Source organism: Salmo salar, chromosome ssa13 (assembly GCF_905237065.1).
Source record: "Salmo salar chromosome ssa13, Ssal_v3.1, whole genome shotgun sequence".
NCBI lineage: Eukaryota > Metazoa > Chordata > Actinopteri > Salmoniformes > Salmonidae > Salmo > Salmo salar.
Window position 1 is genome coordinate 5602339 of NC_059454.1, and position 27601 is coordinate 5629939.

The window sequence follows — 27601 nt, forward strand, 5'->3', positions numbered from 1 at the left end:
GTGATGATTATAGAATGTTTGTATAAAACATTTGCTTGATGTTATAAGAACGTTCCCAGAACACATTTCATCATTGCAGGTCCAAATATTGCTGGTGCAGATTGTCAACATGTGAAGTGTAAAACATATGGTTGTGTTTGTATGATTTAACGCTGAGCAAATGTCCTATGAATGAAATTGAAATGCCATGTGTCTCTAAATCACCTACAATTACAGTCCTCAAGAGGTGTGAATACTTTCTGAAGGCGCTGTTATAGAAACATTGCAATAATCAACACAAATGGACAATTTTTTTGTGTTTTGAAAAAATATATTTTGTGATATCCCCACAATACCGTTCCAACAACCTAATGAAACATTCTGGGAACCTTTAAAGTACAGACTAAATATGTTATGGGAACCGTCTTGCAACATCAGCCGAGTGTTTTATACTAAACAAAATCTTGAATTGAATGGGAAACTAATGTTCTGGGAATGTTCCCGGTTTGCTGCTATCTAGTAGTAGACTGCTGTCACGTCCTGACCAGTAAAGAGGTTATTTTGTTATTATAGTATGGTCAGGGCGTGGCAGGGGGGTGTTTGTTTTGTGTGTTTTGGGAGTTTGTGTTTGATCTATGTTATCTATTTCTATGTTTTCCTTTCTAGTTCTATGTTGTGTATGTTTGGGTTGATCTCCAATTGGAGGTAGCTGATCCTCGTTGCCTCTGATTAGAGATCATATTTAAGTAGGGTTTTTTCTTCATGGGTTTTGTGGGTAGTATAGTCAGTGTACCTTACGGGACTGTTTTTTTTCGTCGTTGTTTTTGTTGTTTAAGTGTGGTTCTTTAATAAATACGAAGATGAGCACTTTTATCCGCTGCATTTTGGTCCGATGATTCTTCCTCCTCAGACGACGAAGTTTATGACAACTGCGGTTCATTACGTAACAGTCTAGATCTTCTTAAAATGGTCATGAAGTCTACAGACATTCTCCAACGTAAATTGTTGTTAGCATAACATCTCTCTCAGATCTACATAGAGTAAATAGATTGATTTTAGAGGCAGCTGGTCATCGTTGTCTCTAATTGGAGGTCATATTTAAGTTGGTGTTTGTTCCACCTGGGTTTGTGGGATGTTAATTTTGAGTAGTGTATGTTTCACCTCTGCGTCACAGTTTGTTATTTTGTTCTTTAGTTTATTTGTATGTTTTGCAAAGTTTCACAGTTCAATAAAATAATGTGGAACGACAAACACGCTGCACTTTGGTCCCCTCATTCCTACGACGACCCTGACAATTAAGGCATTCAGTAGATATGTTTTCCATCCTAAAAAATTATAAATCATTTGATTTCTGGTCACGCATATGGAAAAGGGGTCTTAAAAAAACATCAACTAGAAAAAGTCTTGAAAGGTATTGGAATAAAAACTTTATAATGTTTAAGTAACGGCCCCTGACAACATTTACGTTTAGTTTTGGAGAAATTATTTGCTTTCTGTAAGTTTAAGAAACATTGCCTAGTAACTTGTCATTCTGTTACCAAAACCCCCATATCTTTAAGATATTGTCTAATTTCTCTCCTTCATGAGGAGGGAAGATAATGAGAGTTCACTAGCAAAGTAGAACACAGTAGAGCGCAGTACAGAAGAGCACAGTAGAACACAGTAGAACACAGTACAGTAGAGCGCAGTAGAACACAGCACAGTAGAACACAACACAGTAGAACACAGCACAGTAGAACACAGTAGAACACAGTAGAACACAGTACAGTAGAACACAGCACAGTAGAACCCTGTAGACCACAGCACAGTAGAACACAGTAGAACACAGTACAGTAGAACACAGTACAGTAGAGCGCAGTATAACACAGCACAGTAGAACACAACACAGTAGAACACAGCACAGTAGAACACAGTAGAACACAGTAGAACACAGTACAGTAGAACACAGCACAGTAGAACCCTGTAGACCACAGCACAGTAGAACACAGTAGAACACAGTAGAGTAGAACACAGTACAGTAGAACACAGTACAGTAGAACACAGTAGAACACAGTACAGTAGAACACAGTACAGTAGAGCACAGTAGAACACAGTACAGTAGAACCCTGTAGAACACAGCACAGTAGGACACAGTACAGTAGAACACAGTACAGTAGAACACAGTATAACACAGTAGAGTACAGTACATTAGAACACAGTAGAGTACAGTACAGTAGAACACAGTAGAGTACAGTACAGTACAACACAGTAGAGTACAGTAGAACACAGTAGAGTACAGTAGAACACAGTAGAGTACAGTAGAACACAGTAGAGTAGAACACAGTAGAACACAGTAGAGTACAGTACAACACAGTAGAGTACAGTACATTAGAACACAGTAGAGTAGAACACAGTACAGTAGAACACAGTAGAGTACAGTACATTAGAACACAGTAGAGTACAATCTTAACTTGGAGTAATATAGTTTTTATAAAACGTGGTCATAAATAAACTGAGGGAGAGTTTAATGTCTCTTAACAAGCGTTGCTCCTGCACTCTTCCTCAACTAAATGTGTTTTAGTAACATTGTCTGTGGAAATTAGACTACTGCCTATACATGCAGGTCTATGGCTTGTTAAACTTTGCAATCAAAGTTTTTGCTTTGTATAACATTTTAAAGTGAAAAAGTGAATCTTAGTGTCACTCTGGAATTGCCTTTAGATAAAATCCTGGAATCCAGGCTAGAAACACACACACACACACACACACGCACGCACACACACACACACACACACACAGGCTAGAAACAGACACACACAGAAAGACAGGCTAGAAACAGACACACACACACACACACACACAGGCTAGAACCACACACACACACAGAGAGAGAGAAAGACAGGCTAGAAACAGACACACACACACACAGAAAGACAGGCTAGAAACAGACACACACACAGAAAGACAGGCTAGAAACAGACACACACACAGAGACAGGCTAGAAACAGACACACACACACACAGAAAGACAGGCTAGAAACAGACACACACACAGACAGGCTAGAAACAGACACACACACAGAGACAGGCTAGAAACAGACACACACACACACACACACACACACACACACACACACACAGAGACAGGCTAGAACCACACACACACACACAGAGACACACACACACACACAGAGAGAGAGAAAGACAGGCTAGAAACAGACACACACACACAGAAAGACAGGCTAGAAACAGACACACACAGAGACAGGCTAGAACCACACACACACACACACACAGGCTAGAAACAGACACACACACACAGAAAGACAGGCTAGAACCAGACACACACACACACACACAGAAAGACAGGCTAGAACCACACACACACACACACAGAAAGACAGGCTAGAACCACACACACACACACACACAGAAAGACAGGCTAGAACCACACACACACACACACACACACACACACACAGAAAGACAGGCTAGAACCACACACACACACACAGAGAGAAAGACAGGCTAGAAACCACACACACACACACAGAGAGAAAGACAGGCTAGAAACAGACACACACAGAGACAGGCTAGAACCATACACACACAGAGACAGGCTAGAACCATACACACACACACAGAGAGACAGGCTAGAAACCATGCAGCACCCTGTTAGAACAAGGAACTGTGGCTGAATGAGGATTCGTAGTCAGATAGTTAGTCAGTCAGTCACATTGTGATTTGTAGACAGACAGACAGACAGACAGACAGACAGACAGACAGACAGACAGACAGACAGACAGACAGACAGACAGACAGACAGACAGACAGACAGACAGACAGACAGACAGACAGACAGACAGACAGACAGACAGAGTTCAACTCAATAATAAAAGGCTACTACTTAAAACCACGAGACACGTTGGAATAGAGAGAAGAAGACAAGACCACGGAGTTCCAGGCCTCTGGAGAGATTTTATAGCTCAAGTTTATCTACAGTTAACTACCTCACACACTTAAGCTTTACAGAGGAACGTCGGCGGGTGAATTCAGACGGAGCCCTTGGAGAGATGATACACTAAATTATTCATTTTTGGATATAAAGACTACGCTATAGTCATAAAAAATATTTTAAAAAACGTATCGCAGCTTGCAAAAACATGCGGGAAGAAAATTACAGACGGAGGCGCAACAATTTCCAACTTTGTTCGACATTTGAAGCTGCACAAAGAACGGTAAGTCGTGGCTAATATAGCCGACGGCTATATATTTTATTACTTTACTGGTGTATCATGTAGGCTAACGTAACGTTAAATCAATGAGCCTCTGCACAGTCAGTCAGTGAGGGAACATGGTCATTGCACCCAAGATTGAGCTACATCTGGCTCGGCAGCTGGTAGCCTAAATCCTGCCTGATGTTACTGCTGTTCCTAAAACCATTGACATACGTTAGCCTACTGTAACCACACAGAGAGAGAGTGTGTGTTAAGGTTGGGCGATTGTGTACAAGCCTACATCGCCCAATTGGGCCTTATAGCGATCCTCAATAGTCGATCACTATGGGAAAGGGGGTGGGAGTCTTTCTCATGGCTACCCATGTATTTCCATGGAAATATAACGTTTATTTGGAAAGTATTAAAAATACATATTTTTAAAAGCATTCATGATTTGCGTAAATGTAATATACTAACTATTACTCTTGTTAAATGGTAAAGAGCACATTATGATTTGTTTAGGACTCGAAACTCAAAGTTTTGGACTTGAGACTTGACTTGGACTTGCCTGTCTTGACTTGGGACTTGACATGAGACTTGAGTGCTAAGACTTGAGACTTACTTGTGACTTGGTCCCACCTCTGCTGTAAAGTATCACAGTCGTAGTCCTGTAAAGTATCCCAGTCGTAGTCCTGTAAAGTATCCCAGTCGTAGTCCTGTAAAGTATCCCAGTCGTAGTACTGTAAAGTATCCCAGTCGTAGTACTGTAAAGTATCCCAGTCGTAGTACTGTAAAGTATCCCAGTCGTAGTACTGTAAAGTATCACAGTCGTAGTACTGTAAAGTATCACAGTCGTAGTACTGCAAAGTATCACAGTCATAGTACTGTAAAGTATCCCAGTCATAGTACTGTAAAGTATCCCAGTCATAGTACTGTAAAGTATCACAGTCGTAGTCATGTAAAGTATCACAGTCGTAGTCATGTAAAGTATCACAGTCGTAGTCATGTAAAGTATCACAGTCATAGTACTGTAAAGTATCACAGTCATAGTACTGTAAGTTAAACTTTCCCTCAATGAAGCAGCACATATCCATATAGATTCATGGAAACAAACATATTGTTACGGTTTGAGGGTTACATAATCATAAGCCAATCATAAGTCAGCTGTTGACATGGAGAACTGAACAAGACTACGTTGCTTACCATGTGGCAACACCCTTCTAGGAACACGCATAAAGCGGACATTGGGACAGTAACTAGGTCACCGGTCCGGACTTATCAAAGACAAATAAAACAATCAGATAGCAGGGAAACTTAGGAGAGAGCTGCTTGTGTGATCGAGAGGTAAGGTAATGTAGAGTCATTTAGTATGGGCATGGTGCTGTAGAAGACAAGAGAACACAACAGAATGGAGGGGAAAGATTATTGGTTGTTGGTCAGGAAAAGCTGAGTAGGTATGATATTGAAAGAGAGGAGAGGAGTACAGAATAGAAGAGGGGAGTAGTACAGAATAGGAGAGGAGAGTAGTACAGAATAGGAGAGGAGAGGAGTACAGAATAGGAGAGGAGAGGAGTACAGAATAGAAGAGGAGAGGAGTACAGAATAGTAGAGGAGAGGAGTACAGAATAGAAGAGGAGAGGAGAGGAGTACAGAATAGGAGAGGAGAGGAGAACAGAATAGAAGAGAAGGAGAGAAAGTGTGGATGGAGGAGTTCAGGTAAATGCTGACAGCGTAAGCACGGATAATAAAGGATGACCCTCTATTGGCCTCGCATCTAATTGGACATCACACCGTTAGATCACCCAGAAACATAGGCCTGTCTTTCAGACACGTACACTACATGACCAAAAGTACGTGGACGGCTGCTCATCCAACATCTCATTGCAAAATCATGGACATTAATATGGAGTTCATCCCCCCTTTGCTGCTATAACAGCTTCCACTCTTTTGGGAAGGCTTTCCACTAGATGTTGGAACATTGCTGCAGGGACTTGCTTCCATTCAGCCACAAGAGCATTAGTGAGGTAGGGTAATGATGTTGGGCATTTAGGCCTGGCTCGCAGTCGGTGTTCCAATTCATCCCAAAGGTTTTCGATGGAGCTGAAGTCAGGGCTCTGTGGAGGCCAGTCCAGTTTTTTCACATCGATCTAGATATATATATATTATACATTGCATTCGGAAAGTATTCAGACCCCCTTGACTCTTTCCACATTTTGTTACATTACAGACTTATTCTAAAATTGATTAAATTGTTATTTTTCCTCATCAATCTAATCACAATACCCCATATTGACATCCCAATACCCCATAATGACATCACAATACCCCATAATGACATCACAATACCCCATAATGACAAAGCAAAAACAGGTTTTAGATTTTTTTTCAAATGTATAAAAAAACAATAATTGAAATATCACATTAACATAAGTATTCAGACCCTTTACTCATTACTTTGTTGAAGCTCCTTTGGCAGCGATTACAGCCTCGAGTCTTCTTGGGTATGAAGCTACAAGCTTGTCACACCTGTATTTGGGGAGTTTCTCCCATTCTTCTCTGCAGATCCTCTCAAACTTTGTCAGGTTGGCTGGGGAGCGTCGCTGCACAGCTATTTTGAGGTCTCTCCAGAGATGTTCGATTGGGTTCATGTCCGGGCTCTGGCTGGGCCACTCAAGGACATTCAGAGACTTGTTCCGAAGCCACTCCTGCTTTGTCTTGGCAGTGCTTAGGGCCGTTGTCCTATTGGAAGGTGAACCTTCGCCCCAGTCTGAGGCCCTGAGCGCTCTGGAGAAGGTTTTCATCAAGGATCTCTCTGTACTTTGCTCCGTTCATCTTTCTCTCGATCCTGACTAGTGTCCCAGTCCCTGTCGCTGAAAAACATCCCCACAGCATGATGCTGCCACCACCATGCTTCACCGTAGGGATGGTGCCAGGTTCTCTCTAAATGTGACGCTTTGCATTCAGGCCAAAGATTTCAATCTTGGTTTGTATAGATTGATGAAGAAAAACATTAATTTTATAAATTTTAAAATAAGGCTGTAACGTAACAAAATGTGGAAAAAGTCAAAGGGTCTGAATACTTCCCGAAGACACTGTATATACTGAAGCAGTACACGTCTATAAGGCATCCATTGGTTGGTATGATGAACTCTAGGAAAATAATATAATCAAAATTATACATCATTGTGTACAATTCAACAACAACAAAAAGATAAATAAATGGTGTATTTTATTGGTTTATACATACACGTTCTCTAGATGATTAGCCTACTGCAGGGTAGATTACTACTTACTGCAGACACTTCTCTGCTCTGATATAGCTTAACCGACACTTTCAGTGTTGCCATGTTGTTTACAAATGAACCAGTAGATCATACCTTCAGTTCAGAGTGACTTTTACCAGCAGCTCGCTCTCTCGTTGCAACCTGGTCTCAGAGCAGTTCGTATTATTTTGTACGTAAATCCGAAAGAACACTCCATTTAGTTTGATATGTTACATAAGACCGATGGTCTATTTACGGCAAAAACGAAAGATTGCGAGTAAGAATCTCGTCAAGGTCATCTTTAGCATTTTAGCTAATTAACAACTATTCAACTACTTACTACTTTTTAGCTACTTTGCAACTACTTAGCATGATAGCTAACCCTTCCCCTAACCTTAACCCTTTTAGCCAACTCCTAAACTTAACCCTAACCTTAACACTAAACCCTAGCCTAGCTAACATTAGCAAGCTAGCTAACGTTAGCCACCTAGCTAGAATTCGTAACATATCATACGTTTAGCAAATTTGTAACATATTGTACAGGGCTCGACATTAACGCTTGTCCGCTTGCAAGTAAAAAAAAAAAAATAGTTGGGACAAGCAGATTATAGATTTATGCTGTCCAAATGGACAAGTTAAAAACAAATCACACAAGAAATCAAATTATCAAACTGCAACGCGGGTCGTCTAAAGGTGACCAAGGCGCAGCGTGTAGAGTGCTCATATTTACTTTATTCATGAAACACTTAACAAAAACAACAAAACGACCACAAACAGTTCTGTCAGGTAACACATACAAAACGGAAAACAACTACCCACAAAAACCCAGGAAGAAAAACCCCTACTTAAATATGATCTCCAATCAGAGGCAACGAGGATCAGCTGCCTCCAATTGGAGATCAACCCAAACAACCCCAACATAGAAATAGAAAAACTAGAACTTAAACGTAGAAATAGAAAACATAGAACAACCCAAAACACCCCCTGTCACGCCCTGACCTACTCTACTATAGAAAATGACATCTTACTAGGGTCAGGACGTGACACAAACAATTAGGCTATCCTGCTCAGAATGGGATCGAAGTGGATGCGATGTGTTAAATTATTGTAGGCATGCATTGACAGGAACGAGCAGTCATTCAATCACGCAGTCACAAGATGCGTTTTTGAGATTATCACAGGGCAGACAGATATTCATTGCTAGTTAGTGAGTTATTTGACCAGTTAAAGCACATTTTTGGTCCGCAAGTGTAACCGATGTGAAATGGCTAGCTAGTTAGCGGTGGTGCGCGCTAGTAGCATTTCAATCAGGTGACGTCACCCGCTCTGCGACCTGAAGTAGTTGTTCCCCTTGCACTGCAAGGGCCGTGGCTTTTGTGGCGCGATGGGTAACGATGCTTCGTGGGTGTCAGTTGTTGATGTGCGCTGAGGGTCCCTGGTTCGAGCCCAGGTTGGGGCGAGGAGAGGGACGGAAGCTTAACTGTTACACAATGAAAATCCTGGAAAAGTCATGGTGTACATCACCTGCGTGTTTGCCAGTGGGCCGTTGCCAGAGAAGCGTGAGCGCGTGAGACATTGCACAGCACGTAAAATAATGATATAGCCTAGCCAATTGAAAACATATTGTTTAGTTTGGCTGGTTATCTCGCTAGTTAACTATTTAGCTATTAGCATATATTAACGTCACCGTCATGTCCCATGTCTGCTCGAAACAAAACATCGTACAAAATCAGCTGCTCAACAGGACCTTAATAAACTGACTCTGGTGTGTTTGAGCAGGGTTGGATCAAAAGCCTGCACACCCAGTACCTCTCCAGATGGGACGGGTTGACGGACCACCCAGTACCTCTCCAGATGGGAGGGTTGACGGACCACCCAGTACCTCTCCAGATGGGAGGGTTGACGGACCAGCCAGTACCTCTCCAGATGGGAGGGTTGACGGACCACCCAGTACCTCTCCAGATGGGAGGGTTGACGGACCACCCAGTAGCCTATCAGTGCAGTATTTTACTTTGTGGGGGTGGGTGGTTAAGTGCCTTGCTCAAGGACACAACGGCAGGAGATATTATACAGTGCCTGATCAGAGACCAGCAGCCTTCCATTGTCAATACCAGAGATAATAATAACAATAATAATAATAATAATAATATCATGATAATAATTAGGACCATTTTTGGGGGGTCTAAATCAGTCCTACTATATAAAAAGTTTATATCAAGCCTTGATGTACATTTTTCAAATTGGTATCATATAATACGAATTGTAATTAGTAACATACAGTATCATACTAAATGGGTGATGGACATCCACAAATTAATACATTCCATACGGAACGTACCATACTAGTATCATACTAAATGGAGTATCTCGGATTTACGTACTGAATAATAGGAAATACTCTGAGACCAGGTTGCTCACACACAAAACACAAGCATTCAGCCCACATACACTCTCACTTTCGCATACACACACACAGAGCACGCCTAGAGCACATTCACAGATATTTGTAAGAAACACTCTTCTGTGATGGCTGAGCCTTTTCCAGAAGTATAGCCTTTAACCCACTGCTCATAAACAGGGCAGACAGACTATCCACTATCACAGGGCAGACAGACTGTGTACTATCACAGGGCAGACAGACTGTACTATCACAGGGCAGACAGACTGTGTACTATCACAGGGCAGACAGACTGTGTACTATCACAGGGCAGACAGACTGTGTACTATCACACGGCAGACAGACTGTGTACTATCACACGGCAGACAGACTGTGTACTATCACAGGGCAGACAGACTATCCACTATCACAGGGCAGACAGACTATCCACTATCACAGGGCAGACAGACTATCCACGATCACAGGGCAGACAGACTTTCCACTATCACAGGGCAGACAGACTTTCCACTATCACAGGGCAGACAGACTATCCACTATCACAGGGCAGACAGACTATCCACTATCACAGGGCAGACAGACTATCCACTATCACAGGGCAGACAGACTATCCACTATCACAGGGCAGACAGATTGTACTATCACACGGCCTCTGGGCAAAACAGATTAGCAGTAATACTATGCCCACATACGCTGCTGCAGGCTAATGCAATACGGAGTTATGTTGGTTTGGGTGTAAATCAGTAGTGTAAATAATCGCTTGGTAATCCTTGGCAAGATGTGTTGAAGACATCAGATGGTTCATTTGGATATCTTTGTGAGGAGCTAGTGTTTTAGCAGGGGACAGCATAGGGACTCGTGGTAGTCTACGTCTATATGGGTTAAATAGCTAGTAAACGGCGAGACTGATCGGACCCGGGGCAAATGCAATGTATTGGAGGACAATAGCTTCTGACATAAATGGATCACATAAAAGACTAACCTTGCTTTGTTCATTATGGCAGCAGAGCAATAACCTAGTAAGGTATGTTCTGAATAGAGCAGAACGCGTCTTGTTGAATACATGGTGAAATGGTAACTATAGCAAATAGATTACAAAATAGCCTCAAACAACAAACGTCGCCCAAAACAAAATGCTTCATTTGTTTCAACGGCATACCTTCATAATTCCAGCCTCTTTCTCCACGACGTTTTTCCTCGTAGCAGCTATAGCCAGCTGTATATACACAGATATATATATATATATATATATATATATATATATATCCTTTCTCTAAAGTCTCCAGTCGTATTGATTGGTACCTCGGTGTACCGCTGCCTGACCGGTCACTGCAGGCTCTGCTGCTCTATTATATTAGATAGGTAGAAAACCTGGGGGTTTTAAAAAAATAAATACATTGAACTGCGCAGGCAAACAGATAATGAATGTTGCTGGTAAGATGTGAAAAGAGAGTGAATCCCTGGCGCGGTAGTGGTGAAGCGGCTCTACGGCTGCGGGCTGCGGGCTGTACTACACTAATGGACCTGATAGTGGAAACACAGGACAGAATTACAGTCTTCCTCTGCTCTCTCTTTCCTCATAGCTGAAGGCAATAAGGAAACGGTGATAAGAGGAACGAACGGGGGAATAGAGGGGAGGGAACATGGATTAAAAAGTAAAAGAGAAGAGAAGAGACCGCCTTCAAACGATTAGCTAATGATAGTGTAGCACCGTGTATTTTTAGCTAGTGATAGTGTAGCACCGTGAATTATTGACTAGTGATAGTGTAGCACCGTGTATTATTGACTAGTGATAGTGTAGCACCGTGTATTATTGGCTAGTGATAGTGTAGCACCGTGTATTATTGGCTAGTGATAGTGTAGCACCGTGTATTATTGGCTAGTGATAGTGTAGCACCGTGTATTATTGGCTAGTGATAGTGTAGCACCGTGTATTATTAGCTAGTGATAGTGTAGCACCGTGTATTATTGGCTAGTGATAGTGTAGCACCGTGTATTATTGGCTAGTGATAGTGTAGTACCGTGTATTATTGACTAGTGATAGTTTAGCACCGTGTATTATTGACTAGTGATAGTCTAGCACCGTGTATTATTGACTAGTGATAGTGTAGCACCGTGTATTAACCATGTATTATTGACTAGTGATAGTGTAGCACCGTGTATTATTAGCTAGTGATAGTGTAGCACCGTGTATTATTGACTAGTGATAGTGTAGCACCGTGTATTATTGGCTAGTGATAATGTAGCACCATGTATTATTGACTAGTGATAGTGTAGCATCGTGTATTATTGACTAGTGATAGTGTAGCACCGTGTATTATTGACTAGTGATAGTGTAGCACCGTGTATTATTAGCTAGTGATAGTGTAGCACCGTGTATTAACCATGTATTATTGACATGTGATAGTGTAGCACCGTGTATTATTAGCTAGTGATAGTGTAGCACCGTGTATTATTGGCTAGTGATAGTGTAGCACGGGGAATTATTGGCTAGTGATAGTGTAGCACCGTGTATTATTGGCTAGTGATAGTGTAGCACCGTGTATTATTGACTAGTGACAGTGCAGCACCGTGTATTATTGACTAGTGACAGTGCAGCACCGTGTATTATTGACTAGTGACAGTGCAGCACCGTGTATTATTGACTAGTGACAGTGCAGCACCGTGTATTATTGACTAGTGACAGTGCAGCACCGTGTATTATTGACTAGTGACAGTGCAGCACCGTGTATTATTGACTAGTGATAGTGCAGCACCGTGTATTATTGACTAGTGATAGTGCAGCACCGTGTATTATTGACTAGTGATAGTGTAGCACCGTGTATAATTGACTAGTGATAGTGTGGCACCGTGTATTATTGACTAGTGATAGTGTAGCACCGTGTATTATTGACTAGTGATAGTGTAGCACTGTGACTGGTGATAGTGTAGCACCGTGTATTATTGACTAGTGATAGTGTAGCACCGTGTATTATTGACTAGTGATAGTGTATTATTGACTAGTGATAGTGCAGCACCGTGTATTATTGACTAGTGATAGTGTAGCACCGTGTATTATTGACTAGTGATAGTGTAGCACCGTGTATTATTGACTAGTGATAGTCTAGCACCGTGTATTATTGACTAGTGATAGTGTAGTACCGTGTATTATTGACTAGTGATAGTTTAGCACCGTGTATTATTGACTAGTGATAGTCTAGCACCGTGTATTATTGACTAGTGATAGTGTAGCACCGTGTATTAACCATGTATTATTGACTAGTGATAGTGTAGCACCGTGTATTATTAGCTAGTGATAGTGTAGCACCGTGTATTATTGACTAGTGATAGTGTAGCACCGTGTATTATTGGCTAGTGATAATGTAGCACCATGTATTATTGACTAGTGATAGTGTAGCATCGTGTATTATTGACTAGTGATAGTGTAGCACCGTGTATTATTGACTAGTGATAGTGTAGCACCGTGTATTATTAGCTAGTGATAGTGTAGCACCGTGTATTAACCATGTATTATTGACATGTGATAGTGTAGCACCGTGTATTATTAGCTAGTGATAGTGTAGCACCGTGTATTATTGGCTAGTGATAGTGTAGCACGGGGGAATTATTGGCTAGTGATAGTGTAGCACCGTGTATTATTGGCTAGTGATAGTGTAGCACCGTGTATTATTGACTAGTGACAGTGCAGCACCGTGTATTATTGACTAGTGACAGTGCAGCACCGTGTATTATTGACTAGTGACAGTGCAGCACCGTGTATTATTGACTAGTGACAGTGCAGCACCGTGTATTATTGACTAGTGACAGTGCAGCACCGTGTATTATTGACTAGTGACAGTGCAGCACCGTGTATTATTGACTAGTGATAGTGCAGCACCGTGTATTATTGACTAGTGATAGTGCAGCACCGTGTATTATTGACTAGTGATAGTGTAGCACCGTGTATAATTGACTAGTGATAGTGTGGCACCGTGTATTATTGACTAGTGATAGTGTAGCACCGTGTATTATTGACTAGTGATAGTGTAGCACTGTGACTGGTGATAGTGTAGCACCGTGTATTATTGACTAGTGATAGTGTAGCACCGTGTATTATTGACTAGTGATAGTGTATTATTGACTAGTGATAGTGCAGCACCGTGTATTATTGACTAGTGATAGTGTAGCACCGTGTATTATTGACTAGTGATAGTGTAGCACCGTGTATTATTGGCTAGTGATAGTGTAGCACCGTGTATTATTGGCTAGTGATAGTGTAGCACCGTGTATTATTGGCTAGTGATAGTGTAGCACCGTGTATTATTGGCTAGTGATAGTGTAGCACCTTGTATTATTGACTAGTGATAGTGTATTATTGACTAGTGATAGTTTAGCACCGTGTATTATTGACTAGTGATAGTGTAGCACCGTGTATTATTGACTAGTGATAGTGTAGCACCGTGTATTATTGGCTAGTGATAGTGTAGCACCGTGTATTATTGGCTAGTGATAGTGTAGCGCCGTGTATTATTGACTAGTGATAGTGTAGCGCCGTGTATTATTGACTAGTGATAGTGTAGCGCCGTGTATTATTGACTAGTGATAGTTTAGCGCCGTGTATTATTGACTAGTGATAGTGTAGCGCCGTGTATTATTGACTAGTGATAGTGTAGCGCCGTGTATTATTGACTAGTGATAGTGTAGCGCAGTGTATTATTGACTAGTGATAGTGTAGCGCCGTGTATTATTGACTAGTGATAGTGTAGCGCCGTGTATTATTGACTAGTGATAGTGTAGCGCCGTGTATTATTGACTAGTGATAGTGTAGCGCCGTGTATTATTGACTAGTGATAGTGTAGCGCCGTGTGTTATTGGCTAGTGATAGTGTAGCGCCGTGTGTTATTGGCTAGTGATAGTGTAGCGCCGTGTATTATTGGCTAGTGATAGTGTAGCACCGTGTGTTATTGGCTAGTGATAGTGTAGCACCGTGTATTATTAACTAGTGATAGTGTAGCACCGTGTATTATTAACTAGTGATAGTGTAGCACCGTGTATTATTGGCTAGTGATAGTGTAGCGCCGTGTATTATTGGCTAGTGATAGTGTAGCACCGTGTGTTATTGGCTAGTGATAGTGTAGCACCGTGTATTATTAACTAGTGATAGTGTAGCACCGTGTATTATTAACTAGTGATAGTGTAGCACCGTGTATTATTGGCTAGTGATAGTGTAGCACCGTGTATTATTGGCTAGTGATAGTGTAGCACCGTGTATTATTAGCTAGTGATAGTGTAGCACCGTGTTTTAACCAAGTATTATTGACTAGTGATAGTGTAGCACCTTGTATTATTGGCTAATGATAGTGTAGCACCGTGTATTATTGACTAGTGATAGTGTAGCACTGTGACTAGTGATAGTGTAGCACCGTGTATTATTGACTAGTGATAGTGTAGCACCGTGACTAGTGATAGTGTAGCACCGTGTATTATTGACTAGTGATAGTGTAGCACCGTGTATTATTGGCTAGTGATAGTGCAGCACCGTGTATTATTAGCTAGTGATAGTGCAGCACCGTGTATTATTGGCTAGTGATAGTGTAGCGCCGTGTATTATTGGCTAGTGATAGTGTAGCGCCGTGTATTATTGGCTAGTGATAGTGTAGCGCCGTGTATTATTGGCTAGTGATAGTGTAGCGCCGTGTATTATTGGCTAGTGATAGTGTAGCGCCGTGTATTAACCAAGTATTATTGACTAGTGATAGTGTAGCACCGTGTATTATTAGCTAGTGATAGTGTAGCAGCGTGTATTATTGACTAGTGATATTGTAGTGATATCACTATTATTGACTAGTGATAGTGTAGCACCGTGTATTATTGACTAGTGATAGTGTAGCACCGTGTATTATTGACTAGTGATAGTGTAGCACCGTGTATTATTGACTAGTGATAGTGTAGCACCGTGTATTATTGACTAGTGATAGTGTAGCACCGTGTATTATTGACTAGTGATAGTGTAGCACCGTGTATAATTGACTAGTGATAGTGTAGCACCGTGTATTATTGACTAGTGATAGTGTAGCGCCGTGTATTTTGCTTAAAAACACCTTACTGAAAATCGTATTTATCTTATTATGAATAAGACAAGTATTGTTCTGAATGAAATGGAAGACAGGCAGTACAGACGTTTCCTTCTGAATCTGACAGGTAAAAGCCAGAGCTCTCTGGTCTGATAAGGTCATGCAGGGTGACTGATGACTCTGGGCTGTATTAGTATATACACCCGTAGTAGTCTATACACCCGTGGTAGTCTATACACCTGCGGTAGTCTATACACCTGCGGTAGTCTATACACCTGCGGTAGTCTATACACCTGTAGTAGTCTATACACCTGTAGTAGTCAATACACCTGTAGTAGTCAATACTACTTTAGTAGTCTACACACCTGTAGTAGTCTACACACCTGTAGTAGTCTACACACCTGTAGTAGTCTACACACCTGTAGTAGTCTATACTATATACACTGTAGTAGTCTATACACCTGTAGTAGTCTATACACCTGTAGTAGTCGGTACACCTGCAGTAGTCTATACACCTGCTGTAGTCTATACACCTGCAGTAGTCTACCTGTAGTAGCCAATACACCTGTAGTAGTCTACCTGTAGTAGTCTACACACCTGCAGTAGTGTTCCTGTAGTAGCCAACACACCTGTAGTAGTCTACACACCTGTAGTAGTCTACACACCTGTAGTAGTCTATACTATATACACCTGTAGTAGTCTATACACCTGCAGTAGTCTATACACCTGCAGTAGTCTATACACCTGCAGTAGTCTATACACCTGTAGTAGTCTACACACCTGCAGTAGTGTTCCTGTAGTAGCCAACACACCTGTAGTAGTCTACACACCTGTAGTAGTCTACACACCTGTAGTAGTCTACACTATACACCTGTAGTAGTCTATACACCTGTAGTAGTCTATACACCTGTAGTAGTCTATACACCTGCAGTAGTCTACCAGTAGTAGCCAATACACCTGTAGTAGTCTACCTGTAGTAGTCTACACACCTGCAGTAGTGTTCCTGTAGTAGCCAATACACCTGTAGTAGTCTATACACCTGCAGTAGTCCTGTACAGTATATCACAGTTTCACACCGTTGAGTTTGTTATATCACATGTAATAATAACTTCTCTCATCTCCTTCTCTTCTTCTAAGGATCTTAGGCCGTTGAGTGTCCCATTCCCAATCACTAAAGACCAATGACAATCTCTCTAACTACCAAACATACTCTCTCTGCAGTAACATCCTTTTGCTGCGCTAATGGTTTGTGTTTCTGCTGACTTCAGCACACTGAGGCACCCACTGTTTACGGTTCCATGTGACGTCACAGCAAAGATCTTCAAGTGGAAGGGGATAGTCAACTCTCACCATGGAGACGTCTGCTGCTGCCTGACCTGGGGAGGGCCTGAGGGACTGAGTAGCGTATTCAGTTTACGGTAATACGGTCAGATATCATTGTGAGGATACTAACCTCGTCCCCAAGCGCATATACGCCTGGAATATCAACCATTCAAATGGCCTTAGTGGAAATGACCATAGCATTATGTGGGAGTCACCTACTTAGTAAAGTATTTGTCATAATTAAATTTTAGCGAGTCAAAAAAACTGCGAGGCTTGGGTTAGAGGTAAGGTGTTGTGGGGATTCATTCGTTTCCCCAGTTTCTCCCAGTCTTTCTGTATTGTGCTAATGAAGGCCAAGTTTGACGCATTGGTTCACCAGGCTCTTCGCGCATTTGAGAGGAAGTGTCTGAGAATTACATTATGAGAATTCAGGACACCCCAGGTCCATGAGAGTAACCCTATAACTTTGATAATAAAGGGAGATACAGGACACCCCAGGGCTATGAGAGTGACCCTATAACTCTGACAATAAAGGGAGATTCAAGACACCCCGGGACCATGAGTGACCCTATAACTCTGATAATAAAGGGAGATTCAGGACACCCCGGGACCATGAGTGACCCTATAACTCTGATAATAAAGGGAGATACAGGACACCCCAGGGCTATGAGAGTGACCCTATAACTCTGATAATAAAGGGAGATTCAGGACACCCCGGGACCATGAGTGACCCTATAACTCTGATAATAAAGGGAGATTCAGGACACGCCAGGGCCATGAGAGTGACCCTATAACTCTGATAAAGGGAGATTCAGGACACCCCGGGACCATGAGAGTGACCCTATAACTCTGATAATAAAGGGAGGTTCAGGACTATACACACAGCCCAATAGTGTAGGCTTGGCTCTGAGCGATATGACACATTTCATATGGGAGGATTTTTTTCTGTATTGATCAAGGATTTCCTCTCCTTCAGAATGTAAATGTGCCCATGTCATCATAACCACTACACACACGCACGTGCACGCTTACACAAACGTGTGTGAGACCCTGGTCTAAAGTAGCGCCCTATGTCCCCTAATGACATAGCGAGAGAGAGAGACAAACGAGAGAGAGAGAGCGAAAGAGACAAACGAGAGAGAGAGCGAAAGAGAGAGAGCGAAAGAGAGAAAGAGAGAGAGCGAGAGAGAGAAAGAGAGAGAGAAAGAGAGAGCGAGAGCGAGCGAAAGAGAGAGAGCGAAAGAGTGAGCAAAGAGAGAGAGCGAAAGAGGGGGAGAGAGAGAGAGACAAGACAGAGCAAAAGAGAGAGACAAAGAGAGCGCTGGAGACAAACAGAGAGAGACATATAGAATGATATATAGAATATAGAAGCATGATACATAGACTAATGATATAAAGAATATAGAAGCATGATATATAGAAGCATGATATGTATATAGAATATAGACGCATGATATATAGAATATAGATGCATGATATATAGAATTTTGATGCATGATACATAGAATATAGAACAACATAGAAGCATGATATATAGAATATAGAAGCATGATCTACAGAAGCTTGATATATAGAAGCATGATATATAGAAACATGATATATAGAAGCATGATATATAGAATATAGAAGCATGATATATAGAAACATGATACATAGAATATAGAAGCATGATATATAGAACACAGAAGCATGATATGTAGAATGTAGCAGCATGACCACAGAATCAATACACATATGGAAATGCATTAGCATAAACATCAAAATTCCCAATGCAAAGTTACACCTCCCATTCTATTTTTGAGTTGGAGATGTTGAGCCTGGAACTGACACAGACCAGAAACGGCTTATCCACCCTGGAACCAGAGATTCCGGCGCCTTCTTCCTTGGGGGCTTCCCATTCGTCCTATCTCCCTCTCCGTTGGCTTCGACCTCGGTTTCAGATCCTCAGAGCTCCCATCCTCATCATTGCATAGTGCAGAAAATACACGAGAGTTCAGGGGCCTTGCTTTAACAAAGTTAACCATTTTCACTGTAGTGTCCAAAACGTCTTTCAAGCTGTCAGGAATTCCCTTGGCAGCAAGAGCCTCTCGGTGGATGCTGCAGTGGACCCAAGTGGCGTCGGGAGCAACTGCTTGCACTGCACGTTACCACTCCACTATGTCTCCCTGTCTTGTCTTTTGCTCCATCAGTACAGATACCAACATGAGCAGCAGCTACGTTTGACTACAAAACGGACCGTTAGTGGAATTCCCACGAGAGAGTAACGGTTAATGTGATTGTATGTTAATTATTTGACTAGGCTACCTGTATTTGACATTGTGTTGTTATTTCGCTTAACACTAGATGGTTTCATTTTAGGCAGTGAAACGAGGCGACTCAGGCAAGAAAAAAAAACGTACCCAAATGTATATATGCCTCATTGGAAAATATAAATGGACTGTTTGAAAATGTGAAAGGGGAAAAAAAGTGAATCACATTTTGTTTTGTTTGGCGTACCCCCGACGGCATTGTGCGTACCCCAGTTTAGGAATACCTGCTCTACAGGAATGACGGAGTCCATCCAAATCATCTTGGCTCCTGGACTCCTGTCCATGCATTTCAAGACTGCATTAAAACAATGACGTATCAATGACCAAGCTCAGATAATCCCTACCGTTGTGACAATGAGGCGTCATTGTCACGGTTGTCGTTGGTAAAGGAGGACCAAAATGCAGCAGGTATGTGTTTGCTCATCTTGACGTTTAATAAATTCAAAATGAACACCAAAATAACAAACGAACGAACGATCAACAAAACAGTCTGGCAAGGCACAAGGCTAAACACAGAACAATCTCCCACCAATGACAAACACACCCTAATATATGGGACTCTCAATCAAAGGCAAATAGACAACACCTGCCTTCAACTGAGAGTCCCAACCCCAATTAACTAAACATAGAAACAGACACACTAGACTAAACATAGAATACATGAAAATCAAACAGTGCCCAAAAACCCCGGAATACTTAAATCAAATGCCCCTTCAACAAACACACCACCCCGAACCACATAAAACGAATACCCTCTGCCACGTCCTGACCAAACTACAATGACAATTAACCCTTATACTGGCCAGGACGTGACAGTCATAATGATGAGGCTAATGTGCATTATCCTAGGAGCGTTGGCAAACACAATGTAAGTAACTTAATTTATGTCCCTCTTACTGCCCTGAATATCTCTGTTGATCCTACAGCTATTGTATGCCGTAATCATGAGCCTATGAACCAGAGTTATATTGTTAGCACTGAGGCAGTGTGCCCTTGTAGGAAGACCATTTTATGCAGCTCACTCTGCACTATCAACTCAAACATAAATAACCTGAGCATGTCTACCTCTGATAAGCTTCCCAGTAAAGCATTAAAAACAATCAAGCAACCCAGAAAAGTGCTAAAACAAATAGCCCATATGAACACAAGGTCAACATTTAATTTGGAACGGACATAGAACAGGACAGGAACAGCGTCAGCACCAGGTAACATAAGGACATACGACAATTAATGCAGCAGCGGGGAACAGAGCTGGGGAACTGACAAATATAGGGGAGGAAATGAAACAGGTGATTGAGTCCAGGTGAGGCCAATAATTTGCTTATTCGTGTGACATGTGACGAGGGAAGCAGGTGTGCATAATGATGATGGCAGGAGTACGCAGTGCTGGGCAGCCTGGCGCAGAGAGAGGGAGAGAGCAGGCGTGACAGATACAAGAGTACGGTAGCTAAAATGGGGAGAAGTCTGTCCATAATAAAGCGCTGCTCTGCCTTCATAACCACACAAGGGTTTCGACTCTGTCAATCACCATAACAAGGCAGGTCCTACAGGCCCTAGTTTTTTCACACCTGGACTACAGTTCAGTCATGTGGTCAGGTGCCACAAAGAGGGACTTGGGAATATTGCAGTTGTCTCAGAAATGGGCAATACGGCTGTCCCTTAAAAGTACACGGAGAGTTAACATTAATGACATGCATGTCAATCTCTCATGGCTCAAAGTGGAAGAGAGATTGACTTCATCGTTACTTGTTTTTTGTAAGAGGTGTTGACAAGCTGAATGTACCTGAGCTGTCTGTTTAAAATACTGGCACACAGCTCGGACACTCATACATAACCCACAAGACATGCCACCAGAGGTCTCTTCACAGTCCCCAAATCCAGAACAGACTATGGGAGGCGCACAGTACTACATAGAACCATGACTACATGGAACTCTATTCCACATCAGGTAACTGATGACAGCGGTTATAGGTAACCAGATCACGACTACAACTAAGTTACTAAGTCTTTGACAACACTGTGTTGTTGTTACGTTGTTGATTTAATAAAAAACTCATACTTCTCACAATTGACTCACACATAAACAGTTCAGCACCATGGACAGCAGCACCCTGCTCAGGCATTGGGGAAATTAATTATTTTAGGGAAACAAATAGCAGAAAGATACCAGTTTAAAAAGGACAAACCATAGCTTCCAAAAACAATAGTGGATCATCAGGCTCTCCTCTATGTCTAAGAACCATAAACAAAGACATTTATTCGATTTATATTTGTATTTACTTGCTGTTTGGGGGTTTTAGGCTGGGTTTCTGTACAGCACTTTGAGATATCAGCTGATGTAAGAAGGGCTATTTATAATAAATGTGATTTATATTTTTATTTATCTACAAGTCTATGTATGATCCAGTCTGATGGTCGTGGTAGCTCGTGTTGTGTGCATTTTGCTTATCACATGCCACCTAGAGAAGTTCCAGTCTTCTTCTCTTTCCTCTACCAAGGACTGTCGGTTCTGACGACTCCCTCCCTCCGCTAATCCTCTTACCGACGAGCAAGGCGGCCAAGATGGATATTGTGAATCAGGTAGGGCTCTGAACATCTGGAAAAATAACTATTGTTTAAATTCCACCTATAACACGTCTGATGAATAGGCGGCGAGGGGCGTTTCTAGATCCTTATCTGGGATATTAGATTTGTTCGGTAAAACCGAGGAAAGCCCAGTTATGATGCGGCCGCGATTTGTTGACTAATATACAGCACATCCATAATTACTGAGGGGATGGATGGTTATGCATATCTGTGTTAAATCAGGGAAAATCTCTATTGTGGTTATGCCGGTTCAATTATTAGAATACAACATATCCCCCCCCCCCGCAACAAAATATATGATGACAAATACACCCATTCGTGGTCTATGAATGGTGATATGAGCTGTTTGCCCATAATATAAATGTACGCACAAATGTGGACCATATACATTATGGAACGAAATACGTTTGTTTATACATGGTCGAAATATGTATTGGCTCATACGGGTGAATTATTATTTTTATTTTTTTCTGTAATTCTGTAATTACACGATCTTCTTATAAAGCGGGTCTGGTATAGGCTATGTGCAGCTGTCATTTCTGAGATTGCATTGTAAAATGGTAGCTCAATTTCATTCTCTATATTAGTAGCGATGCATGGATAACATCACCGGGGAAGCCGAAAACAAAAGCCCCATTGTACAACCTATGTGTTGTGATAATTGCGTTGTTTGCTCTATAACCTGTTCGTTCATATGTCTCGACACCGTGATATAAAGGCCTAAAGGCCGAGTAAGAAGACAGAGTGGCAGAATAAATTCAACCATCACAAAACCGTGATAGTCCTCAAAGCATATTGCATGTAACAAACAGTTACATGACCTACAGCATGGTCAAGCCAGTTAATAATGTTTATGACATTTTCGGACTACTAAAATTAGATTAGAACGACAGAGAGTTACCACAAGTCAGAAACAGGAGATGCCTCCACTATTTCCACTTTTAACATGTCAACATCATCAAATTACTTATGCTTATTCTAATGCAGGGACAACTAAAAGATACCCTAAAAACGATTTATCCCAATCACGGTAAGCTAAATATGATGTGACTGTCCATGGTTCTGATTTCTGTGTGTGTGTGTGTGTGTGTGTGCGTGTGTGTGTGTGTGCGTGTGTGTGTTTGTGCAAGTAGAAAAACATCGCCAAATGCCATCCTCATCTCTTTCAGTCTATGACTCTGTCATACAGTACATGATTATCATTTTTTGTTGTCCGAGGCTACCAGGCTGAAATGCTAGCTCGCTAGCTTCCATTCACGGGCAACGTTAGCTAGTTAACATTAGCCTTCTACATTTACATTTTAGTTATTTAGCAGACGCTCTTATCCAGAGCGACTTACAGTAGTGAATGCATACATTTAAAAAAAAAAAATCTCCGTACTGGTCCCCCGTGGGAATCGAACCCACAACCCTGGCGTTGCAAACGCCATGCTCTTCCAAATGAGCCAACAATAAAGAAAAGCCCTTGAATGAGTAGGTGTGTCCAAACTTTTGACTGGTACTGTATATATAATAATACTACTACTACTACTACTACTACTACTACTACTACTACTACTACTACTACTACTACTACTACTACTAATAATAATAATAATAATAATAATAATAATTTTGGTGGGTGCTTATATTTGTCCTGTTTCACGCATGTCAGGGTGGCAGGTAGCCTAGTGGTTAGAGCGTCAGCCCAGTAACCGAAAGGTTGCTAGATCAAATCTCCTGTTGTTCTGCCCCTACCACTGTTCCCTGGTAGGCAGTGATTATAAATAAGAATGTGTTCTTAACTGACTTGACTAGTTAAATAAATCAATTTACAAGTGTGTATTATACATTGTGTTTTTGCATAGCCCAACTCCCACACCATTTGAGAGTGGAGTCACAGCCAGAATCAGCCATTTGTACCCTTTATTTAACTAGGCAAGTCAGTTAATTAACAACAAATTCTTATTTACAATGACAGCCTTAGAACACTGGGTTAACTGCCTTGTTCAGGGGCAGAACAACAGATTTTACCTTGTCAGCTCAGGGATTTGATCTTGCAACCTTTTGGTTACTAGTCCAACACTCTAACCACTAGGCTACCTGCCGCCCCGTTATCAACAGCAACCTTGGAGCAATTAGGGTTAAGTGTCTTGCTCAAGGGCACGTCGGCAGACTTTTTTTTACCTTGTCGGCTCAGTGATTTGAACTAGCGACGTCTAACCGCTAGGCTACCTGCCGCTCTACATGTCCCTGAGAAACATCATATGGGCCATAGAAATACAATCTACCACAATTTACCAGTCAGATTGCCAGGTGTAGAGGTTCCAAGCTCTTATTAAAGATGATATTTCTACGATATTAGTACCAGTTTATTATTTAATGCTGCTGTCTGTGTAGAGCTTTATTATTATATTACACCAATCAATGATGATGAGGGGTCTGTTGATAGGATGGGTCTGTTGATAGGATGAGGGGTCTGTTGATATGATGATGGGTCTGTTGATATGATGATGGGTCTGTTGATAGGATGATGGGGTCTGTTGATATGATGATGGGTCTGTTGATATGATGATGGGTCTGTTGATATGATGATTGGTCTGTTGCTAGGATGAGGGGTCTGTTGATATGATGATTGGTCTGTTGCTAGGATGAGGGGTCTGTTGATATGATGATTGGTCTGTTGCTAGGATGAGGGGTCTGTTGATAGGATGGGTCTGTTGATAGGATGATGGGTCTGTTGATAGGATGATGGGTCTGTTGATAGGATGATGGAGTTTGTTGCTAGGATGATGGGTCTGTTGATAGGATGATGGGTCTGTTGATAGGATGATGGGTTTGTTGATAGGATGATGGGTCTGTTGATATGATGATGGGTCTGTTGATATGATGAGGGGTCTGTTGCTAGGATGATGGGTCTGTTGATATGATGATGGGGTCTGTTGATATGAAGATGGGTCTGTTGCTAGGATGATGGGTCTGTTGATATGATGATGGGTCTGTTGATATGATGATGGGTCTGTTGCTAGGATGATGGGTCTGTTGATATGATGATGGGTCTGTTGATATGATGATGGGTCTGTTGATATGATGATGGGCCTGTTGCTAGGATGATGGGTCTGTTGATATGATGAAGGGTCTGTTGATAGGATGGGGTCTGTTGCTAGGGTGATGGGTCTGTTGATATGATGGGTCTGTTGATAGGATGATGGGTCTGTTGATATGATGGGTCTGTTGATAGGATGATGGGTCTGTTGCTAGGATGAGGGGTCTGTTGCTAGGATGAGGGGTCTGTTGATATGATGGGGTCTGTTGATAGGATGATGGGTCTGTTGATAGGATGATGGGGTCTGTTGATATGATGGGTCTGTTGATAGGATGATGGGTCTGTTGATATGATGATGGGTCTGTTGATATGATGATGGGTCTGTTGATATGATGATGGGTCTGTTGATATGATGATGGGTCTGTTGATATGATGGTGGGTCTGTTGATATGATGATGGGTCTGTTGATAGGATGGGTCTGTTGATATGATGATGGGTCTGTTGATAGGATGATGGGTCTGTTGATATGATGATGGGTCTGTTGATATGATGATGGGTCTGTTGATATGATGGGTCTGTTGATATGATGATGGGTCTGTTGATAGGATGATGGGTCTGTTGATAGGATGATGGGTCTGTTGATGATGATTTATTTTCTTCTCCAGTTGGTTGCGGGCGGACAGTTCAGAGTCCTCAAAGTTCCCCTGGGCTTTATCAAAGCTCTAGAATGGGTAAGTCATCTCTCTCTCTCTCTACCTCTCTCTCTCTCTCTCTCTCTCTCTCTCTCTCTCTCTCTCTCTCTCTCTCTCTACCTCTCTCTCTACCTCTCTCTCTCTCTCTACCTCTCTCTCTCTCTACCTCTCTCTCTCTCTACCTCTCTCTCTCTCTCTACCTCTCTACCTCTCCTGCCCCCTTTCCCTCTCTCTCTCTCTGTGACCAGGAACAACACAAGGCTCAGAGTTGGTCTCTGACCAGGAACAACACTAGGACCAGAGTTGGTCTCTGACCAGGAACAACACAAGGCCCAGAGTTGGTCTCTGACCAGGAACAACACAAGGCCCAGAGTTGGTCTCTGACCAGGAACAACACTAGGCCCAACGGAAACCAGTGACTGAAGTGCATTAGCCGATGAGATGCCGATGAGATGACATGGGACAGTGAGAGAGCATCGCAGCCACCAAGAAGAATTCACTGACCGACTTGACCTGCCTGTCTTTGCTGTCACAAAATCACGATGTAAAATGTAGCTGATTGGACTGTTCTCAACATTATATCAATAGGTACACAACAATATGTATGGTACAATGCGATTGGAAGGTTGGGAGTTTGATCCCCCAGCTGAGTCATCGAAGAGTAAAATGTAAAGCCAAGACTACTTAGTTATATCACATGTCGTGTGTATTGCTAAAGTAGCAAACAGCCCTTTTTCAGTGGTATTCTAGAGTAGCAAACAGCCCTATTTCAGTGATATTCTAGAGTAGCAAACAGCCCTATTTCAGTGGTATTCTAGAGTAGCAAACAGCCCTATTTCAGTGGTATTCTAGAGTAGCAACCAGCCCTATTTCAGTGGTATTCTAGAGTAGCAAACAGCCCTATTTCAGTGGTATTCTAGAGTAGCAAACAGCCCTATTTCAGTGGTATTCTAGAGTAGCAAACAGCCCTATTTCAGTGGTATTCTAGAGTAGGGAACAGCCCTATTTCAGTGGTATTCTAGAGTAGCAAACAGCCCTATTTCAGTGGTATTCTAGAGTAGCAAACAGCCCTATTTCAATGGTATTCTAGAGTAGCGAACAGCCCTATTTCAGTGGTATTCTAGAGTAGCAAACAGCCCTATTTCAGTGGTATTCTAGAGTAGCAAACAGCCCTATTTCAGTGGTATTCTAGAGTAGCAAACAGCCCTATTTCAGTGGTATTCTAGAGTAGCAAACAGCCCTATTTCAGTGGTATTCTAGAGTAGCAAACAGCCCTATTTCAGTGGTATTCTAGAGTAGCAACCAGCCCTATTTCAGTGGTATTCTAGAGTAGCGAACAGCCCTATTTCAGTGGTATTCTAGAGTAGCAAACAGCCCTATTTCAGTGGTATTCTAGAGTAGCAAACAGCCCTATTTCAGTGGTATTCTAGAGTAGGGAACAGCCCTATTTCAGTGGTATTCTAGAGTAGTGAACAGCCCTATTTCAGTGGTATTCTAGAGTAGCAAACAGCCCTATTTCAGTGGTATTCTAGAGTAGCAAACAGCCCTATTTCAGTGGTATTCTAGAGTAGCGAACAGCCCTATTTCGGTGGTATTCTAGAGTAGCGAACAGCCCTATTTCAGTGGTATTCTAGAGTAGCGAACAGCCCTATTTCAGTGGTATTCTAGAGTAGCAAACAGCCCTATTTCAGTGGTATTCTCCTACTGCAGTGATTCGCCAACCAGGGCTGCTAGAATCCTCTACTATGTACTATGGAACCAGCTCTCACACAAAACAAGA

The 27601-nt window shown here is 41.9% G+C and overlaps 1 protein-coding gene across 3 annotated transcripts in view; it reads left to right on the plus strand.

Moving 5' to 3' along the window:
- Positions 1 to 3867: 3867 nt before the first annotated feature.
- LOC106596008 (synaptophysin) overlaps positions 3868 to 27601 on the plus strand; it is a 44726-nt gene continuing 20992 nt past the window's right edge. Inside the window, exons 1-3 of one of the 3 annotated variants that reach the window (XM_045692836.1) lie at positions 3868 to 4196; positions 22017 to 22098; positions 25795 to 25860. In XM_045692836.1, coding sequence (XP_045548792.1) covers positions 22081 to 22098; positions 25795 to 25860 — 84 coding nt within the window. In that variant the 5' untranslated portion in view covers positions 3868 to 4196; positions 22017 to 22080. Of the gene's footprint in view, positions 4197 to 19703; positions 19927 to 21481; positions 22099 to 25794; positions 25861 to 27601 lie in introns of those variants that run through there. The other 2 variants (XM_045692837.1, XM_045692835.1) reach the window with 2 other exon arrangements.